The 25,933-nt window shown below is 34.7% G+C and overlaps 1 protein-coding gene across 1 annotated transcript in view; it reads right to left on the reverse strand.

The window, feature by feature from the left end:
- Positions 1 to 25,933, reverse strand: part of USP38 (ubiquitin specific peptidase 38) — a 33,473-nt gene that overhangs the window by 2,211 nt on the left and 5,329 nt on the right. Inside the window, exons 3-9 of the mRNA XM_021100666.2 lie at positions 21,082 to 21,211; positions 19,162 to 19,263; positions 14,594 to 14,752; positions 12,546 to 12,739; positions 9,941 to 10,034; positions 7,045 to 7,151; positions 4,315 to 5,674 (exon numbers count right to left, since the gene is read on the reverse strand). Coding sequence (XP_020956325.1) covers positions 4,315 to 5,674; positions 7,045 to 7,151; positions 9,941 to 10,034; positions 12,546 to 12,739; positions 14,594 to 14,752; positions 19,162 to 19,263; positions 21,082 to 21,211 — 2,146 coding nt within the window. The remainder of the gene's footprint in view (positions 1 to 4,314; positions 5,675 to 7,044; positions 7,152 to 9,940; positions 10,035 to 12,545; positions 12,740 to 14,593; positions 14,753 to 19,161; positions 19,264 to 21,081; positions 21,212 to 25,933) is intronic.

A 25,933-nucleotide genomic window follows, 5' to 3' on the forward strand; every position in this document is an offset into this window, starting at 1 on the left:
GGAACACTATTAGGGACTTAGCCACAAAGCAAGCAAATTTGAATAAATATTTATTTATAAATAAACTGCAAATTCATTTGGCAACATATAGAATTGGATTTTTAAAACTGGCCCAAACTCCTTGGAATAAGCAAAATATTCTGGCATATGTCCACTTTTCCTGGGAAAGGGGCTATCACTTTCAAAAGCAGTGTCAACAAGGTCTAAAAGCTACTGCTAACAGCACAACTGTTAACTGGTACAATCATCTGAAGAATTTTCACACTATGGTCAACATTAATAATAAAAACTATACTATTTCCAATTTTTAAACTAAAAGCCCAATTACTTTGCTCCTCCTGGCAAGGTAATATGATTTGATAAGTTCTAGCTAAATTTTCTTAGTTTATGCCTTCATGAGATGCCTGATTTTGTATTACTTACGGAGAAAAAAACCCCTTATGTCCACTGCTTATACTATGGACAGCCTGTTTCTCAGTAGCATACAGCAACTACTGTATGATTCCCTATACAGAAAATTATCAAGCGTCACATATTTTTATGGTTGAATATGACTTTACATAAGAAATCCTTCTAGCAGAATGGGCTAGTGAACCTGTCTGGGACAGGGCTTAGGCTTTTAAAACTTAATTTGTAGGATATTTCTTGAAAACATTTTTTCACTTACTCTATCATTTACAATATTTATTAGTGCTGGCTCCTCTGTATAATGTCTAACTGCACAATACTTTTCAGAGGGTATATTAGTTTATTCTTCAATTGGTGAAGTTAAAGAATTACAATTTTTTTTTTTACAGATAGAAAATATAAGCCATAGTTATGTCAGAAACAGACACAAAAATAACAAAAATCCTCTGCTCTAGCTCTATAATCTATTAAGCTATTTAAAAAGCAATGAAAATATCACTGTATCTAAGAAACAATATCTAGTTTAAGGTATAGATCATGTTCTCTAATGAAAGAAATAAAATATAATGAATATGGCAAGGTAGAGTTCAATAAGTTCTGCTCCCAAAAGATATGGTGATTTTTGGAGCTCCTCTCATGGCTCAGCAGTAACGAAGCCAACTAGTATCCATGAGGATGTGGGTTTGATCCCTGGCCTCACTCAGTGGGTTAAGGATCTGGTGCTGCCATGAACTGTGGTGTAGGTCGCAGATGTGGCTCAGATCTGGCATTGCTGTGGCTGGTGTTGCAGTGAGCTATGGTGTAGGCCAGCAGCTGCACCTCGAATTCGATGCCTGGCCTGGGAACGTCCATATCCTTCAGGTGCTGCCCTAAAAAGAGAGAAAAAAAAAAAAAAAGATATTGATTTTTGCCTGAACTTTGCTAAAAAGTGATTTCCTGCCAGAAGCTATGTTGAAGACATACAAAATAGAAAACTAAGTGACTCCACTGCTTCAGATACAACTAAAACCTATATTATATTTAAGGACACAGAGCTTCCCAAGACAGTAATATTCCTTTTTGCCTTCTTACCTATTTACATAAAAATACATGGCTGACCTCTGGATATATGAAATTCTGTTTTTCAGAATTTAAGCTTAAACAATGGAAAAAAGTAGGTGAAACTGCTTTTCATCTTATTTCTTTTAATATAGAAGAGAACATTATGTACATGTCACAAATTATGAATGTCACAACATGTAATTTATATCCCATTTTTATGTCAGGTATGAAACTTAATTCTTATTTCAGGAGTGGACTATTGGTCCAGTGACAAGGAGGAGTTTAGATCTCTCATTCACGTAAATCTGTTAACATTAAATCAATCCATCTTTTTTTCTTTAAACTTCACGGATATGATACATACTCTTCTGCATGTCTGATAAAGAAAGAAATTAAGACATTAAACTACCACCTCCTCCAAAGGGGGAAAAAAAAGAAAAGAAACATAAGGAGAGAAGTGTCTGCAGTTGATGTGGGTCAGTGGGGACAGGTGGTGACTTACACAACCTTTCTCTCTGTCCTAACTAAACGCATGATTTATGTAATCTGAACACTAAAATAATGGAGACACTCCTAACAGAAGCTGGACTGAGGGGAGAGAGATATATGGAGACGACCCTTTTCCGAAATTTACTTCAAGATCCACAGCTTGCATTGCTCTCCTTTGTCTCAGGCTGTGATACAGAATAGAAAGAGGTCTGAGACAGGATTTTTTGCCCAGGCATTTCAAAACCACTCATTGTGCCAATACTAGAAAGGGCAAGAGTTTCTTTCTAGCACTTTTAAGTCTAGTTGTTACTTTATTCAATTCCACATCCTTACTAAGATTTAAGTGTTTAACAACTATCCTATTTCCTAAAGCTAAAATTATATCCTGGACATAGCAATCTGTTATAAAGCATTATTACTATAAAATGGGCGCAAGCTTATAACTATACCTCAACAATAAATGTTAAAAAAAAAAAAGAACAAAAACATACATGTTCCTTGTTCCAGAAGTTCAAAACTAAAAAAACGATAGCTGAAAACTGCTGTATACAGAACCCCAACACCACAGGTTCTCACTGCCGGGCAATTATGAGAACATGTTCATCAGTACAATAGAAGAAACAACATAGTCTCTGGGCACAAATTTAAAATACCAGAATGATTCAGTTACACAATATGAGAAACATCACAATTCAAACCTTATCAATTACATTACTGTATTTAAAAGCAACTAATCAATTAATCTTAAGTTTCTAATTAAGTATTGAGGGTTTGTTATTGTAATTTGCTTTAAAAAGGCACTTTGATAAGGAAGCTTTAACAGCCTGTCTTCATATAGGTAAATAAATACCTTAACATAAAATTTAGCAGTATCGTTTTTGCATTAAACAACTGGCCAATCTGAGACTTAAGATGGAATTTAGAACAACTGCTGAGTTAACAAAGTACATAATGATTTTTCTTTATAGTGACATAGCAGTGTTAAAACAATGATAAAAGAATGGCTTATCACCCACAAACACTGTAAAATCAGAATGTAATGGGGCAAATGGCAAAACAGAATCATTTAGAGCTAGGCTGCAACACAAGTGGTTGTTATAAGAACTTTTGGCACTCTAATCGTAGAAATTAGTTTCTATGTATTTCCAAAAATCACTATTGCACTGGACATTATATTTTATATTAGAGAATATTTCTATTTCAACCTGAGCCTCTTACCCTCACTGCACCTTTCCATCTTTAAGAATCATGATGATTCCTGTCTAGCGCCTGTTTGACATCTAGCAAGGATATGGTTGCATACATTCTATTACCTTTTTACTCTGATTATGCCTTCTGACTGGCTGCTAGAATCTTTGGTAGTGAACAGTTCTAACAAATATTCTGAGTGTCTAATTTTTTTTTCTGTAAAATGTATTCCTTTTGTGTTACTCTGGAACATTGCCATGCTCTTTTAAAAATGTACTATGTATCATTTTTTGAAAATTTTATAATACAGTAAATTTGACAACTTTTGAGTAAACTTCCCTCTAAAAATAAGTACCATTTTTTTCTCTTATTCTATATCCTTTAGGAGTTTCGTGCCTTTCAAACACAAAATTTTTAGAAACTTGCTTATTTAAACTCATGAAATCATTAGGACTACTCAATTAATAAACCTACAATTTCAACTACAATTTACTGCTGGTCCTTTATGTTAGTAGTAAGTTGGCAGGTTTCAAAGAAAAATACTTCTCAGTAAGGCTTTTTAAGAAAATTAGAAAAATCATTAACTGCCTGTTAAATGTATATTTACAAGTAAATTCAGCTCCTATAAAACTTTATTTCAGGGCTTTTATTTATAAATTGTTCTATTACAGCCTTGGACTTACTGATCAGCTCCTTGAAGAATACATATATATACTTTCTTTATATACTCCACCTTTTAGTTCCTTTATCTTATCCTTCTGACTGTCAATAAATAGTTCTTAAAATATTTATACAAAAGTCTAAAAGGATAAATATCAAATTTAGCTGCTGTTTCCCTGGCAGGTGGGACTAAGGGAAGCGGGAGATACTCCCGTTTTATTTAACTTCCTGTTTCCATATGGAAAGATTTAATAATGATCACATCTTTTGTAATTAAAAACAAAGTCTTCTATACTGCATCTAATTGTGCCTCTTCATAATTAACTCATAACATTAGAAAGTAAGAAAATTTAGTTATATAGGATGAACCCATTTCATATAAACCCAGATTCAAATTTCAAAGTGACCACTTAGTAAATTCCTTGAGAATGCAAAAGTTGGATTTCAAAATGAGGGAACTCATTTAACCACGTGCCAAATGCTGAAATATTTTCCATAAGTGATGACGTTTTTATATTTCCAACTTACCTGTAAATATAGTTTATTGTCTTTTGTTATAGCTTCCATTAGTTCTTTCTGTAGAGGTGGGTCTCCATTTACCCAGAGTCCAGTGGTTGAATTACTACCACCTAAACTATTAGTGCTGTTCTGCTTTTTGTACAAAAGCACATAAGCTGTGTCCTTTGGAAATCTACTCGTAATTTTCTGGACTGACTGAAATGAAGTAAATGTCACTCTGCTGTCATTAAATAAAAACCACTCTTTTGACATTTCCTTATTTTCCAAATCCTGTTCAATAACTGCACTGGGACTATCTCTTCCTGGTAAATGACCCTGGGAGGAGGCTAGTGCCAGAGTTTCAGGCTGGTGACACAGCTGGTATGAGCACTCGGTACCTGTGATGTTTCTGGCATAAGAATAGTAATGCCCGCTTTCAGAGGATACACCAGAGTGAACCACAACAGAACTCAATAGATAGGGCACCAATTTGGGGCAGCAAGCTTCTTCAGTTCCAGAAGGCTTTAATTTTTTAGCTAGATTCTCACTAATATCAGTGAAGTCAACATCTAGAGACCAACTTTCTGATAACGAAGAGAAAGAAGTAGTTCTTTTAACTGGCAACTCCAAAACCAGTGGCAGTGACACATTGTCTAGAATTTTTCTTCTCACATGGTACTTCTGATCATATGAAAATCTTAGGAGAGTAAGAATAAGGTATTCAGGTTCCTCTGTGATTTGCATAGTTTTCTCAGCATTCTGCAGAGAGGCACAGTTTTCACAATAGTATTGGTTGTCACCAGTAAGAATCTCTGGAGCCAAAAAATAATTTAGTAAGTCAGTTACTGAAGGTGTGGTTTCACCTCCTGGTTTCTGAGGTACGTCTTTATTAACAAGCATCTTGCGAGAGTCATTAGGGACAGAAATGTCTTCAGCACAGCGAAACTCATCAGGACTGCCCACCATTCCTTCACTGACAGCTGAGTCACAGGCAAAGGCAGCTGTTGCTGGATTATAGACTCCTGGTTCTTTTGAAGGACCAGGTACCCTGCCCTGCATCAGACCACCATCATGTGAACTGCCTGATGATGCTGGATCTTGAAAAGACAAGTTTTCCATAGAAGAGGAAGGACAAAAGGCAAGTGAAAGATCTGTAAAGGCTTCTACTTTTTGTGAGGTACTCCTGCAGTTCAAACAACATATGTGAGTTTGTAGTTTTCCTCCGAACATTTTTTCAATTAATGTCTTCTCACCATCACTTGTGCAAGAGGTCTCTGTTAGTCCAGCTGCCTTATTGGCTACTTCTTGTAAAGAAGTTTCACTGCACCCAGGACTTTCAGAAGGCTTGTGTGAGGGCTGAACTTTTAAGATCTTTTCTTCTTCATGGAGCCTGCAGGACAGTATATCATTATATGGCTACTTCACTTAAATTTATTTTTTATTTCCCCAATACATTATTTTTTTTTCCTACTGTACAGCATGGTGACCCAGTTACACATACATGTATACATTCTTTTTTCTCACATTATCATCCTCCATCATAAGTGACTAGACATAGACCGCAGTGCTACAAGGAAGGATCTACTTCACTTAAATTTAAATGTAATTTCTACTTAAAATTATTGGTGGCTTATATAAATAGCCAAGTTATTTTTTTTATCAGATATAATGCTTAATATAAAAACAAGTTTCTCCTCCCTCACCAAAAAGAATATTGAACAGTTTGAGAACGTAGATCAGAAGAGACATCAGTGACTATTCCTACTCTCTATTCTCATTACACTTTCTTTGCGATTATTCCTACTCTCTACTCTCATTACACTTCCTTCATAATGCTACTTTATAGCACTTATTATAGTAAACTGTGTCCACTAACTGTCTTATATATCTTTGTCTGCCTGGCATCTCACAGAATGCCTGGTGCAAAGAAACTACTCAACATATGCTTGCAGAGTGGAAGGAAGGTTGCACATGTTAAGCTCAACTGATTTTACCAGTCATTCATAAAGAGAGGAAGAGGTAGGGAAATAAAGGAAGATAATAGGTTTTATTAACTAAGTGGTAAGAAGACCACAAAATTTACCAAACCAACCCAATTACAAATTGATCTAAGGAGCAGCTATTACATTTTTTGTTTCTGAATGGCTGTATACTCTTGGAAATGAGTGAGGAACACAAGAGCTTATATCTATCAATATTTACTGTATTCAAAAACTGAGAATAAAAGTAGTAAAATACATTTAAAAACAATAAACTCATTATACGTTAACATACATAACATTTTAAAATGAAAAATAGTTGTATTTTCTAAATCCCAAAAAATTTAGTGAGAAGAATGTCAATGTTTTACATTTTGCAAATATTTCAAGTATGTGTCTCAATAGAAGACAGCTGGATCCTCATGTCTGCTCTGTATTCAATCTATTGTGATATGTTGTTTTGGATGAAGTATATGAAGAAAATTTGGCCTCAACTACATATATACAGACAGGTAGTTGGAAAAGGGAAGACCCATGAAATTGTTTTGGGAACCCCTAAGGGTCCTTGTACCACACTTTGAGAACAAGTGGCCTAAAGGAAGAAAATTTTAAAAAAGAAACCAAACTAAAAACAAAAGAACACTTTAAAACATACAATAAATGCAAACTATTTTAAAGATTAACACTTGAAATATGTCTTTGACGGTAAAAACAATGTTCTACAGAAATTTGTTATGAAAAGAACATAAATTCAAATCATAGCTTTAGAAATACTTGTTACCTGTCTAGTAGAAACCTGAGGTACTCAGAACAGTCTTGCTGCGATCGGGGCGTAAACCATGGAGGTCTGGAAGCCTCAAAGAATATCCGAGGTGCATATGCTTCTCTCTTTTGATATCAGTAGAGAAAATACAAAGGAGAGATTTCTTACACCATAAACCAAACAAATGAAATCTTAATGTATAACATCTAATAATGGTTAATAAAGATTACTAAAATTACACTGGCTTAACCTTTACTACAAAGTGCCAAACATGGGGGCACATAAAATTAGTAAGAAATAAATGAGGTAACTTTCAGTCATAACTTCTCATTCTGAAGATGAGAATTCAGAGCTGGAGAAACCATGTGACTTGCCCAAGGTCATCTAGCTGAATCAGTGGTTGAGGGATGATATCAGAACCCAGGCCTCTCCACCAGTATAATGCTCCTGGTATTATCTATGTGCTTGAGTCCAGAAGTTTAAAAAAAATCAAATCTGAAAAAGACATGTTACTGAATTTTTTTTTTTTTTTTTGTATAAAGTAATAAGGGGCATACTTTATAGAGCCATGTATACTTATTTTAGGTGAATATTTCCTTGACTGGGTACATGTCATAACTGTACAGGATATGAACAATACGGTTAAAGATGTTGTTGATTTTATTTTTTGTACAGAGGCAGTTTAGTGAAGCGGTTGCTCATATACTTTAGAGCAAGCTAGGTTCAAATCCTAGATTTTGGAGTTCTCTTAGCACAGTAGGTTAAGGATCTGACATTGTCACCACAGCTGCATGGGTCACTGCTGTGGCACAGGTTTGATCCTTTGCCTGGGAATTTGATCCTTGATCCATGATCACATGCCTTCTACATGGCAAAAAAAATGAAAACAATACAATAAAATAAAATCCTAGATTTTGCTATGACAGAAAAAGAACTGAAAAAGGCATCTGAAAAGCTGTGATTACAACTTGAAAATTTAGAATTCTCCTGATATTTTAAGTATTTGTGGTATGACAGGCTTCTCAGTTACGGAAAATTTTTTAAAAATAGGAATGTTTACAGCATTTTGAAAGGAGGGAGTTTAGTATACTGGTTCAACATGGGTTCAAAATCATTTGGTTCATATTCCAATCTTGGCACTTGTTTGCATGACTTTGAAAGCAGTTAACATAAGCCCCATTTCTTCACCTGTAAAATAGGAATACTACCTATTACCTCATAGATGGATTTTGAGGATTAAGAGATAATATATGTAAACCACTTATTACAGGAGCTAGACAAAGTTAAATGCTCAAAAAGTGTTAGCTTTATTAATCACAAGAAAAGCTTTTAAAATTATGCAGGGAAAATCTACCTGTCCAAAACGATCCTTGTTGGCTTGCTATTAGAAAGGGTCTCAACTATGACAGAACTTTGATTAGGTTCTCTTATTAATTCCTTTCTTCTTTTGTTAGGAATATGGAAGCCTACTAAGGTTTTTTTTCCTTAATAGCTCTGACTTAAGTTAATATAGCATATATAATGTATTTACATCTACAGGTATACACATAGACACACATACACACATGTTATACAGCTGATCAGTGAACAACCTAGGGGTTAGGGGTACTGACCCTCTGCTTAGTCAAAGACCTGGGTATAACTTTATAGTAGGCCCTCCATATCTGTGGTTCCACATCTGTGGTGTCCACCAACCATGGACTGTGTAGTACTAGAGTACTTATTTATTGAAAAAATCCACGTGTAAGTGGACCCTCGTAGTTCAAACCTCTGTTGTGCAAGGGCCAACTCTATATAGTATACAGGAAATACGGACTAGTGATAAAGCAAGAGCATAAGTCCATTTATTAGAAAACAATGTCTGGGAACTGGAGGGAGGAGATTTCATCTCCCTTGGTCCTGAGATGTTAAATATAATTTGTGAACATATTTCCCCCAGGTAAAGAATACTCAAAATGATCCTTTGAGTATCTCATAGGCCATCACTAACATTTCATATGTCAACCCTATCTTGATTCTTTCCACTCAAGAAGTTATAGTTGAGATATTTCTTAGCTTAGAGATAGGAAACAAAGCATTCCTATCAACTCAATTCCACCAATTCTGAATCTATCTTCTCCTCTGGCTGTAACTATCTACTCTTTTAGACCTCTGTGAAACTAAGACAATCAGAGTAAAACTAGAAAATGATATTTGTTATTTATAAATGATATATATTATTCACATTACTCAAAACTTAAAGTATAAGCTTCTTGAGCATAGGGATTCTATTTTGACTGCTTATCAGTCTGCATATTGGGTCTCTCAATAAATGTCTATTTACTATATGTGATGTTCTTTCCATTAACATAAACTCATTGCCTTGGATTAATTTGTGGACATAAAAGATCATCATAAAATTTTAAACTCTAGAACTTAATGGGTGAACAGTTTATCTGTTAAATTCTAGAGCTTAAAAGTTTAGTCATAATGAAAGGGTACATATATATATTAGAAGCTGCAGAAAAAAGCTAAGGTGCCATAAATTATTTTAATTGTTCATTTTTAATTGCTCATTACTGTAAAAATCTACCAAAGTATCAATAAGCTTAATATTAAAGATGCACTTTAAAAGATTTCTTCATGATGGAGCTTATTTTTTTGGATAGAAAATCAGATTTTTATCCATAATAATTAGAATAACGGGTCAGGAAAACGTTCATCTATAAGAATGGAAAGTAGAAGGAAGAAACAAAAACTCAGGACATATCCTGATTTTAGGCAGTATCTCTTTAGACTCCTACATGGATTTGTTGTGCTGAAGAGATATATATTATCTCATCAGTCAAAAAGGTTCACTAAGTCTGGTATACTGTGAAATGTAAAGAAGATTATCAACACAGTTAACACATTCACAATACACACTTATACTCACCTGTGTATGAGCCAAAAAGGCAAAAAGATGCTGTAATTTTTTCATTAATGAATTGCACCCATTTAGATTTAAAGATAAGACTTGTCTCCTGAAACTGAAAGCAAATAAAATATAATAGTTTTTGTATACATGTATATACACAACACATTTTTTTAAAAGCCGAAAGGAAGCTAGTTCAAGAACTTATTATCCTCAAGGTAAAATTTCACTTACCTGAAGGCCCTTTACCTGACAAAATCACTGCCTATAAATGTAGTAAAGAAGGAAGAGAATGACAGTAAATGAACACTTACTACATGGCCTGGCAATGACCACATGCTGTCATGCATTATTCCTCTCTTCTGAACTAGCAAATAGAAATAGATTAAGCTATTAACTAATAACTATAAACAATTTTTACACTTTTTCAAATTTGTATGAAGTTTAAAAAATGCTGTCATCAAAACTACTATAAAGGTAGTGATTTAAAAAGTGTGGTACTAGTGCTGGAGAGGAAAAGGAGAAACTATTCAAAAAACAATATAGACAAAGTGGGTAACCATTTCGAGAAAAGAGTGAATTAGCTAAGATTTCATATCATCACAAATGCAATAGGAGTAATGAACCAAATGTAAAATACAAAGCTACTGAAGTGTTTAAAAGAAAAAGGTGGAGGGGGGAGGAAGTTTGGAGGGGGGAAGGCTTCCTAAAATTCAGGCACTGGAAATGATAAATAGATTTGACTACATAAAATAAAAAAATTGCAAACAAAACACTCTACAAATTTGAATTGTACTGACTAAAAGAATGTAAGTAATATTGTATTACCATCTGGAGTACATATAAATCAGCATGAAAAAGAAAAAGGCCCAACTGATAGGTGCACAATGGAAAGAATAGGTTATTCAGAAAAGAAACACAAATGAGCAAAGAAAACTAGAGAGGGAAAAATTCTGTAAAGGTCAGCAAAAAGCAAATTAAAATGAAAAGACATTTTCCTCCAGATTGGAAAAAATTTTAAAGACTGATTGTATCAAGTACTGCTAAACGTATGGGGTCATAGGTACAATCATGTATTAGTATGCAAGTTTAAATGTGATAAATGCTATAGCCTTTCTGGAGAGCGATTTGGACACTCTATTCAAAGAATATCCTCTGTATTGGCAGAGAGATGTTAATTATAAGCAAAACAACCTAATATTCATCAACATGAATTTGGTTAAATAAATTATGGTACCCCTATTTATTCAGCATGACACAGTTCTGTCATTGCCCTAACATGGGACTATTTCCACACAAATCATTAAAAAAAAAAAGTGGCTGGAAAATAATATATAAATAAGATTCTTTATAAACATATTTAAAAAATGCATTTGTTTTTGTACTAGATAAATCTTATCATAGTACAAAAAACAAGTCTGGAACAATGCAGGCAAAACTATTAAAGTACCTTTGGGAATGAGAATGTCTGATTTTTATTTTATTTAGTTATAGTTTTTTTTAACCACAAAGAATTTACATATTACTAAAGAAATAAAATACGCTGTCTATTCTGAGATAGTATTATTGGCCACTGTACAATAAGATGTGCTCTTCTAACTGCAGCTGCCAGTTCTAACTGCTTTGGGTCTCTGCCTTCTCTCACATCTGTAAAATGAGAGGGCTGGATTAGATGACCTCTGGGGGTGAGACATGGATTATTTTAGTTTTATGCCTAGTATCACTTGTGTCTAAGAATATTTACATTTTATTAAAAAACAAAAAATCCCAAGTACAAACAAATCAAAAGACAAAACACTAAACCAAATGAAAAGCACCTTATTGATAGTATATTCTGAGGCTAGGAAATAAAATAAAGCTAAACTTTCAGTTTATGAAGGGAGGCATAAAAACTTACACAGGCTTGGAACTCATTTTAAAAACACCTTTGGTCAAGTTCCATGTATTGGTACAGAAGAGAAAAATTCAACTGTATTTTTGTGTTCAGGAAAAGTTTACCATTATTTTGTACCTTTACCAATTGTATTCACATAGCTAACAACTCTGATTTCCTATTTGCTTGGCTGCAAAAGAAAATAAATTTGAAAGAAAGTCTATAAGATGGCAAAGAAACATGTCTGTTTATATATTTGTTCAGTATCCTTCAACCTGGGGTGGGGATGCAGAGCTTACATTTCCTTAGTAGCAACAAAGACATTACTGATCTGATAAACAGCAAAATATCTCTAAGCAGAAAAATACACGTCCACCTCAAGAGATATACAGGTTAAAAAAGAAAAAAAAAAAAAAAACACACTGTCTTATAGGGTAATAAATTAGTACTTGAAGACCCTTAAACTCTCAAATAAGCTCAATCAATTCCTCTGTTATATTAACAAATATCCAGGTCAGAGTAATTCAAATGATTCAAAATGTAATATATAATATAAATATGAAGTAGAATTTTATAAGTTAACATTTTAAAAGTTCCTAAGCATCAAGAATAATTTCTTAAGGCAACTATATGAAAATATTGATATTTCTGCTATGTACAATAATGTGAAGGCAATACCACTACCTTACATTTCATCAGCATGTGTCAATTTCTACAGTTAAAATTTTAAAAAAAGTTCATATTTAAACTTACTCTGTGGCCATAAACAATGCTTGTATAACACTGTTCATATAACATGTATTCCCTAGGTTAATAAGACCAGTTTTCCCAGTTTCAGATTTTCCAGAAACTCTAGACAAGCAAGATGCCAAAGAATTGGATTGAGAAGTCCAGGCACTTTGATTGAGAATCAATTTAATCTTCTCTTCACTGGGCTTAGGAAAATCCTATAGATCATAAAGAGGAAAAACAGTGTAAAAATATACACTATTTTTTTGGCATTAAATTAATACCATAAAGAAGATTCTTCCGCTGACATTTAACTTTCTTTTCTCGCACTTAATTTTGGAATTACTTATTAGTACCTGACCAGTCATCAAAAAATTGGGTTATGCTACAAGGCAAAAATAACTGTCTCCTAAAATGAATAAATATCTCTTAATTGTAGAGTTTATTAATCTGAGCAATACTCAAGAACCAAGAATTCAAGTCTCATTTGAACTATTTATATTTCCTACTTGCCAGCAAAATGTTTTCAAAATTAAACTCTGAGATCAGGGAGTATATTGCAGTCCTATTCACAGGCAATAGGATGAGGACTTAAATTAGCACACAACTGAATAAGCTAAACAATTTGCTTTCAAATTTTGTAATGAAAGTAAGAAATATCTCCTTTTCATTCACTACTAATATTTACCCAGTATTAACCCTTAGAAATAAAAGTTCAAAGTAATCAGTAAACAATAAAGGAAAGCATCTAAGCACAGTTACCTCTGACTTTGAAAAATAAAACTCGACCTCATGTCTAAACAATATAGAAACGTATTACAAGTTTCTTCTGCACTTTGCGACATATGTGGTAAAATTTTAAGTGCAAGTGATTTCAAGCATGAGTAACTAATCGCTGGAGGATAAGGAAAGTTGCTAAAAATCACTAAGGCTTTTTAAAACTGCTAGTCACATCTAAGGTACTTAGATTTCAGAAAACAAACATTTTGGGAAGGAATTTTAATCTTCTGATTTGGCTGCTGTTGTTGCTAACAACTAATACAAAGTGCTTCCCTTGGTTTAAGAGGGAGATCCTGGCTTCTTCTGAGCCTATTTTAGTGAGCAGAATTTTCAACATGTAAAGCAGTGAAGAATGACATTTAACAACAGCAACAGCTTTCATCTACGGACACAGCAACACTGTAGAAAGAGATTAACATGATCAAATCCATGACAAAAACCTTTTATACATAAAGACTTTTACTTCTCAAACGTCAGAAGTGTCACACCGGTAGTACACATTAGTTGCTGAACAGTCTTATGTTATGGACTGAATCAAAATTAGCTAACTATACAGTAAAAAGAACATGTTTTGTGTATTCATTTCAGATACAGGAGAAGTAAAGATAATGAGACCTTATATTTTATTTCAAACTGCAAAAAGGAACATAATTAATAGAACTGATTTCTAGTAACTTCTGAGAACATCTAAGCTGAGGCAAGTTCTCCAACTCTTTTGCTAAATCCTGATTATGCAGTACATTTACTAAGAGGAAAGTGTGCTTATTGTGACTCATTTTTCAAGACTAACAGAATCAGTGCTTCTTAGATTGAAAAACAGTAACTTCACAAATAATTCAAGTAAAGATTCTATGAAATATGGACATTCACGAATAATCCCTAGCAAAAATGAAATTAAAAAGATATGGATGTCAAATATTTAATTAAACTCTCTTTCCTTGTTTCTAAGATGTATCTTAACATTTCTGATATTAGAATGCACCTCTGATGTATTAACTTAATGTGGCATTTTTTAAAGCAAATTTCCCTCAAAAGCTGTTATGAATTTAAAGATATGCCTTATAACTGTTGGTATTGCAGAACTGAAGAAAAATGGTTATTAATTTAGTCGTAAAAATATGAGAGAGATTATGCCCCCCCAAATCAGTGAACCCTGATTCCAACTGCATTTTTCAAACAAAAAGCATATTTCCATAAAATAGTATATTGAATAGCTGGTTACAGGGCTATTTCTTCACATTCATCTATTTATGGCTGCAGCTCCATAAATACCGGTGCAACAATCATCATACCTTTATTGCTTCCAGGATAGGTTCATAGAGATCTGGAAATCCAGAATAATGATACATCATACAGTGTATCAGTTCTGTTAACTGCACTAGGAAGGCTGTACTGGAAGGCAGACCATCACTTCTGAAGGAGTGAACCAAATTAACTACATGAGGAACAATCTAAATAGAGAAAAAGACAAACATTCCTCAGTTTATACAGATTGGTAACAATTCTCTAGCCTACAAATGTAATGCAAATGGTACACCATCGGCAAGTATTTTTCTGTATGTTGTCACTGTCTTTTTCTAAAAAAGTTATTAAGTTAAAAATTTCTAGAATATCAGGGTAAATCTAATTTTTAATACATACAATTTTAATTCCACACAAAACCTTCTCATTCTTATACTCCATCTAAAAGGTAGAAACAAACTAAGGTACAAAATAGAAGCTTTCATCACTGCTGCCATTCTAAAAAATGGCTTTAGTTGAAAAATGTTAGGGCTATTCTAGTTACCAGATTACTTAATAGGGACAAATTAAAAAAAAAAAAAAAAGTCTAGAATTAATGAAAGAGCTCCATCTAGTGTGAATTTTAGATTTTTTACTTGAAAGAATTAAACTCTGCACATTAAACTGTTTCACGAAAATCTTCAACATTACTTAAGCATGTAACTAAAATTACCGCTCAGGCTATAGCACTACCTCTATTTTAGATAAGGGACTAAGGTCTATTTTAGAGACAGTGTCCTATATTAGAATGGCTATCCTTACTAACAACCTCCATTCCCCACCTCTGAAAAGAGGAGACAGTTCTAAAAATGAAGTGAATTAGGAATTCCTATCGTGGATCAGCAGTAACGAACCCAACAAGTATCCTTGAGGATGTGGGTTCGATCCCTGGCCTTGTTCATTGGGTTAAGGATCCGGCATTGCTGTGAGCTATGGCGTAGGTTGCAGACACGGCTCGGATCCCGCCTTGCTGTACCTGTGAGTAGGCCGGCAACAGTAGCTCCGATTCAACCCCTAGCCTGGGAACTTCCATATGCAGCAAGAGTGGCCCTAAAAAGAAAAAAAAAAAAAAAAAAAAAATCAATCAGAAACTTTTATTATTTTGAAGGAATCAGGGTTAAAAATGAAAGAGAAATCAAAAGTGCTCATTGCTTATTAATATGTAGAAAACTATTAACATTGATAATAAGCACAACAATGTCCTTTCATTATAAAATTAAACTAAAAATCAATACAGGGATTTGGCAGCTCAGGGGGTTAAAGATCCAGCACTGTTACTGCTGCAGCTCTGGTTTGATTCCTAGACTAGGAATGTCATAGGCAAAGCAAAAAAAAAAAAAAAAAAGTCAATACAGAGAGCCAATCACAATATCTAAGAGGTTATAAACAAAATAAAATCAATTTAACAGAAGTGGCTCATTTCATTGGTACAGTGTTATACTTGTTTTAACTATTAATTATAATCTGATACTACATACCTACATTTCACATGTAAAAACTGTCTTTTTTATTTGTAGAACTTGTCTTTGTATGTGTGTGTTTATGTGTGTGCATAGCAACATGGGAAAATATTATGTAATGGTAAATTTTAAAAGAAGGATTCCAAAACTGCATATAGATTCCAAATGTATATACAACCTTCTTAAAATACATAGGGGAAAAAAAAAAGAATGGAAAACATAAAAATTATAGTGTGAAATTATGGGCAATTTCATGACATATTGCCCTAACTTCCTGTATTGTTATATTACCTTTCTGTGAAAGTTTAATTTTGTTGTAAATGAATTACATGCTTATTGTAAAGGAAAAAAATCTAACAATACAAATATGTATGAAGTAAAAAGAAAGTCTCTGTCCCACTCTCCTGTGAAAAACACTGCTTGCTATGTATCACATCATGTAACACAACATGAAACATTATATACCATAGGTGGGTGTTCTTTTTTATACATATGGAACCATACCATATATACTGCCTAGAACTTTCCTTATTTCAATTAACAATCATCTCTTGCCTCAGTTCACGCCCCTCCCAACTGGTCTCCCTGCTTCTACCCTTGCCCTTCTTCAGACTTTTTTCAAAGTAGTCAAACCAAATAAAAAATAGTATAGGACATTCTTTTTGGTTGCTAACTCATGATAAAAGCTAAGTTACAGCTCTATGGTCTTATCATCAAACAGCAATAACAACAATTATAGTTAAATCCCACTCAACTTCCTCCCTTGCTATAAAAAGAAAATCATATTCTTAAATTAACACTGCTATTCTAATTCTGCTGTGTCTGGTTTTACTCTCATGCTTTGAAGTCTTAAATCACATTTTAGCTTTTGTACTACTTTCTTTAATCTTACCTCCACTGAATATATTAATGTGACCATAAAACCACCAGTTCCTAATGGTTCAATCTATTGCTATCATTTCCACATTTCAAAGTAAATCTGAATAATAATTTTGTTCCATAAAGCCCTATCTATATGATACTCTATTGCTAAAATAGTCAGAAATCCAAAATTACTGTTTCCTCAGAGGTGATAGGAAAAACAGATGGAAGAGAAAAGGAGGGAATTTTTAAAATGATTATTTAATTTACAATTCCAAATCTTCTAAAAGCTTTCCTAGTATAGATTGGATCCTTGCAGTCAGATAATATACATAGTTGTCTACTATTACATCTTAAATTGTAATAATTATCACCGATGCAGAAATAAGACTGTTGTTCACAAGCATATATACAGACGTCCAAGTAGACTATCACCTTCTAATGCCTGAAAGTTGATTTTTTTTCCTGAATGAGCAAATCTAAATATTTGTAGACATCACTGTGATACTCATTAAAATTAAGTTACTATTTGAGAAGATACATATAACTTTCTTAATTAGAAAGTTCGGTATTTCTTCTTCTGTTTAAAGCATTCTTTCCACTTATAAAAAGCACTTTGGTACATAATATCACATGATATAACACTGATCTTGGTTTGCTCTAAAATATTCTAAACATATAATAAATAACAGTGCTGGTGATTCCAAATTATTGCTCATACTTCAACTCTTAAATCTGAGTCCTTTGCTGAGTTATTTAGAGTTATAGGTGATTTAACTACCACATGGCCCACCTCTAGATGCCCAAGTTAATTTTAATTGAGTAGCGGGTCAGCCTATACATAGTATATAGACAGTAGTTAGGTCTTTGTTTTTAGACCTTACTAATAAGCCAGATCACAATTTTCAATTTTAGATCTGTTTCTTAAATGATGTCATATTTACTTATTTCAGTAGCCAAATATTTCAAAGTCAACCATTTGCCATTTCAATTACTTTTTTCAGAAAAAAAGCAGTATGAGGTAAGATCTCCTCCATCACTTAAAAAATTGAGCAAAGAAATAGGTTTAGAGTATAGCATAAGTGACTTATCAGAGAGATTAAGGAATGTCCTCAGTGTGGAGGGCAATAAACATTAGAATGGATGATTGCCTTCCCAGAAATTCTGAAAATAAATCTTTTCTCACACATCCTCCACATGATTGTGCCTGAGAACAAGGACATACCGTTGGTGTTTTTTTTCTACTCATGGAATATTTTGCTGGTATACCTGCTATTTTAGCTCAGTTTGAGTTCTGCTTGTGTAATGGATATAAAGTTACCAACTGATGATCAAGCTCACCAATGAGGGCAAGTAACTGCAGTAATCACCCATCCTAAGTGATAATGTATAACATAATTACTCGTTAGTTAGGTTTATTTCTATTAAACCTGTAGATTTTCCCTCAGTGGAAACTCGGCACTGAATAGCCTATCTGAGTATAAAATTCTCTGAGGCTAGTTCTATTTCTAGCTAACAAGCAACAACGGAAATTCTGCACTTCATCAGTCTCCTATGAATTTGCTTGTGGTGAGTCAGTATTCCTAAGATTTTAACACTGTGGGTGTGTTGATAATGAGTTTCTAGTCCTGTAAAACTGAGAATCAGACCTTGGAGGAAGTGAGCAACCACATAAAGAACTGCTTTTCTGTGATGCCCTGGAGAGAAACATAGGTTCCCAAAATAACATTTTGTTGTTTCTTACCTGCAATAACTGATAATCAAGTACGCAAAATCAAGTCAAATCAAAACCAGGGATGTAGCTTGTTAAAAGTGGTAGGATTCTGGATATATTTTAAAGGTAGAATCAACAGAATTTGTAGGATATGGATTGAGAGAGAATGAAAAGCCCTAATTCTGGGCTGAACTCCCAAAGCAGCCAGGGGTTTTCAACCACTTTTCTCCTTCTATACTGTTCCCCCGTGCAACAGACAACCATCAGTGACACTGACATGTGACATCACTCATGTACAACAGTAATTTTCAATGGCTGGTTGTGACTGCAAGTGGAGAGTTTTGGTGAGACCCAAACATTCTGAAAATGTATTCTTTGGAAGGAAATCTCACAATTTCAATTTTAAAAGAAATCATACAGTTACATGAAAACAACTGATATAGAACTTAACTACAATCTTTTCACAATATGCAAATATGCCTCAATACTAAACTGAAATTTTAAAACAAGTTTTTTAGTGTAGAAAGCTTGTGTCGTAACTTACCAAATGAAACGCCTCTGGAGAATGCTGAAAACTAAGTAGCATGTGAGAAAGAACTGCAAGAGCACCGGGTCTCACAAGAGGAAACCAAAGGCGATTAAAAACCTTCAGAAAAGAGAAGACATCCACTTTAAGGGTTGGTAGGGAAATCATTAATTCAATTGGTGGTTATTTTCCTAGGGCCCAAAATTATTTTGTGACTACCTCCCTTCCTAATTAACAAGTAATACATGTTATTAAACTCTAGCAGAGGGAGAAAGCTGGGAAATAATATGACAGAGATCAAGGGAATATAAGGACCTAGCTAACTCATAATCCCCCGCCATCAAACCATGTTTACAAGGTGGTAGCTCCTTGGTCATTATTCACTGGGTTCATTCAACAAACATTTATTGAGCATCTACTATGCTTGGCAGTGTTCTATGTACTGTTTTCTGTACTACTCTGTAACAGCAAATTAAAAAAAAGAAATCTCTGACCTTACAGGGCTTACTGTCTACAGGGTAGGTAGGGCAATAAAAAGTAAAATAAAAGTGGGAAGAGTTTCCTCCTGGCTCAGCAGGTTAAGGATCTGGCATGGTCATTGCTGTGGCTCTGGTTACTGCTGCAGCATGGGTTTAAACTCTGGCCCAGGGAACTCACACATGAAAAAAAGGTAACATGGGAGAGAAATGCTATAAGAGCGGGGTATGTTGAATAAGGAATGCTGAGTGGCAAATGAAGTCTGTTATTTTATATAAGGAATTTAAAAAAAAGCCTCATTAAAAAGGTGACACCTGAGTACAAAAAAACTGAAAGGAGGAAATCTGGCAGATCAGCTGGGAGAAGAGTGTAATAAAGCAGGGCAAAGGCCCTGAGGCCTCCAGCCTGGTGAAGTGGAGCTATAACAATGAGGGCAGTGTAAGTAAAGCACAGGGACTGAGGCATCAATAGTGGGAGGCTGGGTGAGAGAAGGAGCAGTGGGCCAAATCAGGGAGGACTTCGTCTGACACCTGAAGGGGATCAAGGGCAGATGCAGCAGGCTACTGCAATCAGTACAGCAACGGGTGAGGAGGATTTTGGACCAAGATGGTAGTGATGCAGCTGGTTAAAAGCGGTAGAACGTGGGGTATATTTTAAAGGTGGAGTCAACAGATTTGTAAGATATGGGCTGAGAGAGAATGAAAAGAGACCAAAATAAGTACAAGGTTTTTGGCATGAGCACATGGAAGGATGAAATAGTCATTTAAGATGGGGAGGACCAGATCCGAGGAGAAAAATCAGGGGTTAAATTGTGGATAAGTCGAGTTTGAGATCCAAGTGTAGAAAGTTGATACATAAATATGGGGTTCATGGGAAAATAATTAACTAGAAATATAAACCCAGCAGTCATTAACTTAGCCATGGGTGGCTGTGAGTATGGACTGAGAAGCAAGTGAACCAGAGATGAAACCCTAAGGCACTCTAAAGTTAGAAAGATCCACTAGAGGAGACTGAGAAGCCAGTGAACTAGGACAAAAATCAAGAGAGTATAATGTCCTGGAAACTAAGGGAGGAAAGTGTTTCAAGAGGGAGTATCAACTATGTCAAATGACTAACGGGTCAAATGAGAGGAGGCTTGAGAAATAACTCCTGAGTTAAGCAATACTGGAAAGCATTGGTGTCAAAGATAGTTTTGGCAGAAAAATGGTGGTAAAAGCCTGATTAGTTGGGATTCAAGAGATAATGGGAGGAATATGTCCTCATATTAAATATTCGAAAACAGCAAAATTATTTAATTACCTAATCTTAAGCGGCAATTTAAATTTCTAAACTCCATTCAAAATTATTATTCAAAAGAAAACTAAAAATAAGATCATATTCAAAAGGGTTCAACCCAAAGATAAAAAGACTGATTATATGAATCCATACCTTCTAATAATAGATCTATATACCACCACTTACCAGCTCTATTTTCAGTAAAGTAACATCTATCAAAATAGTAAACTTCTGGACAGCTGCCAGTCCTTTCAAGAGTGCAATCACCCATGTGTCTACATGCTGAGCCAATGGCCAGGACAGCCAGTCAATCATTCTGAAAATTGAAGGAAAACAAAACTATCAGTATTGAAAATATCTTCAACATTACTGAGTTAGGAAAAACAAGAGTTGTAGACAATCACTCACTTTGTGATTCAATATTTACTGGGCTTTTTTGTGAATAGCACTATTTAAGATGTAGAAATGAATATAATGGGGGGGTTTACTCAAGAAGTTTCTAATCTTGTAAGCTGATAGTGTCCTATATAACATATTTGCATAGACAGAATTTCTGACAAACTACCATTTTGCATAAATTCAAGTTTTAAATTTGTGCTATACAGTGGCCTAATATATCAAGAATTTATTAGGCAAATTTACTCTAGGAAGAACAGTTCAAATATAGCTATGTGAACTAAGACATATGGATATGAACCAACATTTCTCCTTTCTGGTGATTACAGTCTAAATATGAAAGTACACTCTTAAAAAAGACTATTGAACTGTGAAACAGGTCTCTTCATTCCTTTCAAAATCCTATTATATAAAGACAATGAAAAGAAACTCCGAACAGATAAAAGGGTACTAAATGTGTAAATATTGAAATGGCCTCATTTTGTATTAATGAGTGTTTTTCTTTTTTTTTTTTCCGGCCACACCTATGGCATATGGAGGTTCCCAGGCTAGAGGTCGAATCAGAGCAGTAGCCGCTGGCCTACACCACAGCCACAGCCAACGAGGGATCTGAGCCGCATTTGTGATCCACACCACAGCTCACAACAACGCTGGATCCTTAACTCACCGAGCAAGGCCAAGGATTGAACCCGAGTTCTCATGGATACCAGTCGAGTTTGTTAGAGTTCATTAACTGATGAGCCACGATGAGAACTCCAGTGTTTTTGAGTATCAGCCCAATTTAATGGTAATAAAGGTTAAGTAATATGGGGTATGATGGAGATTATAGTGTGTTAGACATCAATCATAATGAAGAAAACCGGTACAAGCCTTGTGGAAAGTAATTGGGCCAAATGTTCATATTATTTCATCTAGCAATCCAATTTGGAGGAATGTGTAATTTAAAAAAAAAGAGTAAAATAAACCAGGTGTTTAAAGTCAGAGTGACTTGGTTTAAAAATCTCAATTTACCATTTATTAGCTAGGTGACCCTAAATACCTATATAATTTAGGTAGCTTCTTTGTGTCTCAGTTTCTCATCTGTAGATAGATAAACATGCTTATTTTATAGGGCTGAAGTGAAGGTTAAATGAGTTAACATATGACACTGGAAATGCTCACTGTGAGTATCTCTCTTCCACCAAATACTAACACATGTGGCAATAAATAAATACCTTGATTGCACAAAAGGTCAAATATAAAAACTAAGTACATAAACACATTACCAAAAGAATACCTAACACTTTAAAAGCACTGATTTTTATATTGACATTATAAACTATCTACATGAACAATGAAGTGTTATTGTTACTTAAGTTTTTGCTCTTAAGATTAAAATGTTCCATCAGACATTAAGTCCAAAGTGGCTCCAAAGTCCAAAGGCATTTTATTACAACTTATCTGTATGTTCCTTCTGGTCCCTACATACATTTTATTGCCCTTTTTTGTTTTTCTGGCCATCTTCTTCCAATAATGATAGTTTTAAGTCATTAAAGTAGTCCCTGACAGCCATTCCACTGTCAACTGCTGTTAGTCTGCTTTTTATAAGACTGGGGCCACTCTACATACATGGAGCAGAAAGCAGAAAAATTTGTCTTTGTGTACAAAGAGTATAATTACTGCAACACTGTTTATGATACTGGAAAAAAATGCGAATTATCTCAATGTCCATCATAAAGATATGCTAAATAAACTATGGAACATTATGTAGCGTTTTAAAGAATAAGAATAGATCAGTATAAACAGGATCTAACATAGATCTGAGATAATGCTGATTTAAAAAGGAAAAAACTCCCAGTAAATCTTTTTGTTTTTTTTTTTTCTCTTTTTTTTAGGCTGCACTTGCTGCATGTGGAAGTTACCAGGCTACGGGTTGAATCAGAGCTGTAGCCGCTGGCCTACGCCACAGCCACAGCAACAAGAGATTTGAGCTGCGTCTGTGACCTACACCAGAGCTCATGGCAATGCCAGATCATTAACCCACTGAACAAGGCCAGGTATTGAACCCGAGTCCTTAGGGATTCTAGTTGGGTTCAATATCGCTGAGCCAGGGGAACTCCCCAGTAAATCTTTTTAAAACTGTGTCTTTTGTTGTTGCTGTTGTTTAAAAGAAAACATGTGACTACATATTGTTGTTGTTTTAGCGTAAACAGGTACACACACAAAAGCGGTGGTTTAGAGATGGAATATTATGTGAGCACATCTCTTTGGCTCTATGGACTTTGCCCCGTGGGGAGCAAGCCCTAGAGCAGAACCAGACTGGGCTTCCTGGCACTCGGGGCCCAAGGCCAGAACTCCCTGCAGTTCAGGTCTAAGGGGAATATTAGTAAAGAGTGAGGGGACAGAGTAGGAAATTCCACTTGGTCAAGGCTTTTCATTCTCCCCAATGTCCTAATCAGCTTCTATCCTCCCCGTTTCCACCCTGCCATTCTCATAAGCCTCTAATCTTTACCTTACCCCATGTGTATCCAATCTCCTGACTACTCTAAAGATACTTCAGTCAGAAGTTACATGAATTAGAAGCCATTCATTCAAAAAGTATTTGAGTGTCTATTACCTAACAGGTACTGTTAAGTGCTAGGAATATCAGAGTCAAGATATGGTTTCTGCCCTCAAATTGATAAGGAAAGTTAGGAAATTTGTCAACAGTCACATAGTAAGTAGGAATACCGGTATCTGAACTACGCTCTGCTGGCGTATAATACAATATTTATAAGCTACATGTCAATTACATTCCAGTCTTGCTTCAATTTGATTGGATTTGCATATGCTCAAATCCTCTCAGGCATAGGCAGTGTAGAATGGGTTATTTTTATGATTACTATGGTAATCTTATCCACCACGTATTGGTTACAATTTGAATTTTAAGGACACTTAACCCTGATATGCCGATTTAATTTCTTACTATTTAAAGAACATTTAGCTGCAGTTGTAATAAATCTTGTTTCCTCCATCAGATTGTGGGCTTAAGAACAGAGACCTTGTTTTGTTTTTTAATCTTTAATCTTTGATCTGCACTGAAATGGAGCTCAAATTTGCTGACTAAATGAAACCATTTCTCTCTATAGCTAAAAAAATACATGCAACTTGAAAATCTTAAATTAAGAATGGCAATTTATTATGAAAGGCCACAAAATAGATTAGTTCTTAATTTGTAGAGAATAGAGCCAATTTTCACGTTTAGATGGCAGCTTAAAGACTAGGTCCAGCCTTCCGTTTTATTTGTTCCAATGTTTTACAAATTAGAACACATCATATAAAAAATTGGATTTCAGGTTTCTTTGGAAAAATAAGATTAGCAACACTGAACTCAAATTTCCCTCTGACAACAAGATCACTAGAGTTGAGAATGAGTTTTCTGTTTTAAAAGGTACTTTGTACCTCATTCCCTATTATTTCAGTTACACCTGGCCGATTTCATACTTTAATGTTACTTATCTGGTTCTGGTACCACACCTGCATTTGCATTTCTTCGGATTACAGAAAATGACAGTAAAGCTTAAGTGATGTGTGTGGAGAAGTACAGAGCATGGGGAAGTATAAGGTGGAAATACGATAAGAGTGAACATTACTATACTTTTCAATTACATTTGCAATAAATTGGAAAAGCAATACAAAAAACTGGGGCACAACTTCCCACAGAAACAAATAGGTAAAAATTCATTTCCAAATACATCTTAAAGATAAAAAAATTCATAAGTTGGATACTATGGTTGTTTTGAAAATGTTGAAATATTAAGATTGCCATATGCAGCATTGTAAATCAACTAAGAAAAAAAAGAGGAAAAAAAGATTAAGAGTGCCTGATACCCAGAGGTGGAATTTGCATTTAATTAAGTGATGCAAGTCATTGCTGTTTTCTGATCAGAAGGGAAAAACGAGTAGATGAGGATGACTTAGAGAAGAGAGAGAAGTCACTGCTGACAAGAAGACCAACTAGAAGGCGCTGTTGCAATGACTCATGGCAGGTAATAAAATAATGTCTTCCATTATTATTTAGGCAATGAAGGTAATGGACCAACTGATGTCTAATTTTACTTTCAGCTGTGAAATCTAATTCTTTGAATCTTCCTATTTTACTTAAGAGGACAACATAGTTTATGATAACTTCATCTCAAAGAGAAATTTTAGTGCTGCTGCAATCATACTGACAAAGGAATGCTGTGGACTAACAGGACATGGCTGTCTCATTACAGAGAGGATGGATGAGATAAAGAGTGTTTCTTAAAAGCAAATGAATAGGAGTTCCCGCTGTGGCTCAGTGGAAATGAATCTGACTAGTATCCATGAGAATTTGGGTTTGATCCCTTGCCTCGCTCAGTGGGTCAGGAATCTGGTGTTGCTGTGAGCTGTGGTCTATGTCTCAGATGTGGCTTGGATCCCATGTTGCTGTGGTGTAGGCTGGCAGTTGTAGCTCTGATTCGACCCCTAGCCTGGGAACTTCCATATGCTGTAGCCATGCCCCCCCCCAAAGGAAATTAACAATGAGAACTTTACATAGAAATTTGGAAATTAATTACATATAGATGAGAACTGATAAAAGGAAAAGGAAAAAAACAGATAAAAGGAAGAGAATCTTAACTTTGATGTAACAGGACTTTTA

The sequence above is a fragment of the Sus scrofa genome, chromosome 8 (genome assembly GCF_054392235.1).
Source record: "Sus scrofa isolate SSC_HxYL_T2T_F1_AM1 chromosome 8, Sscrofa_HxYL_maternal_Yorkshire_Landrace_v2.0, whole genome shotgun sequence".
NCBI lineage: Eukaryota > Metazoa > Chordata > Mammalia > Artiodactyla > Suidae > Sus > Sus scrofa.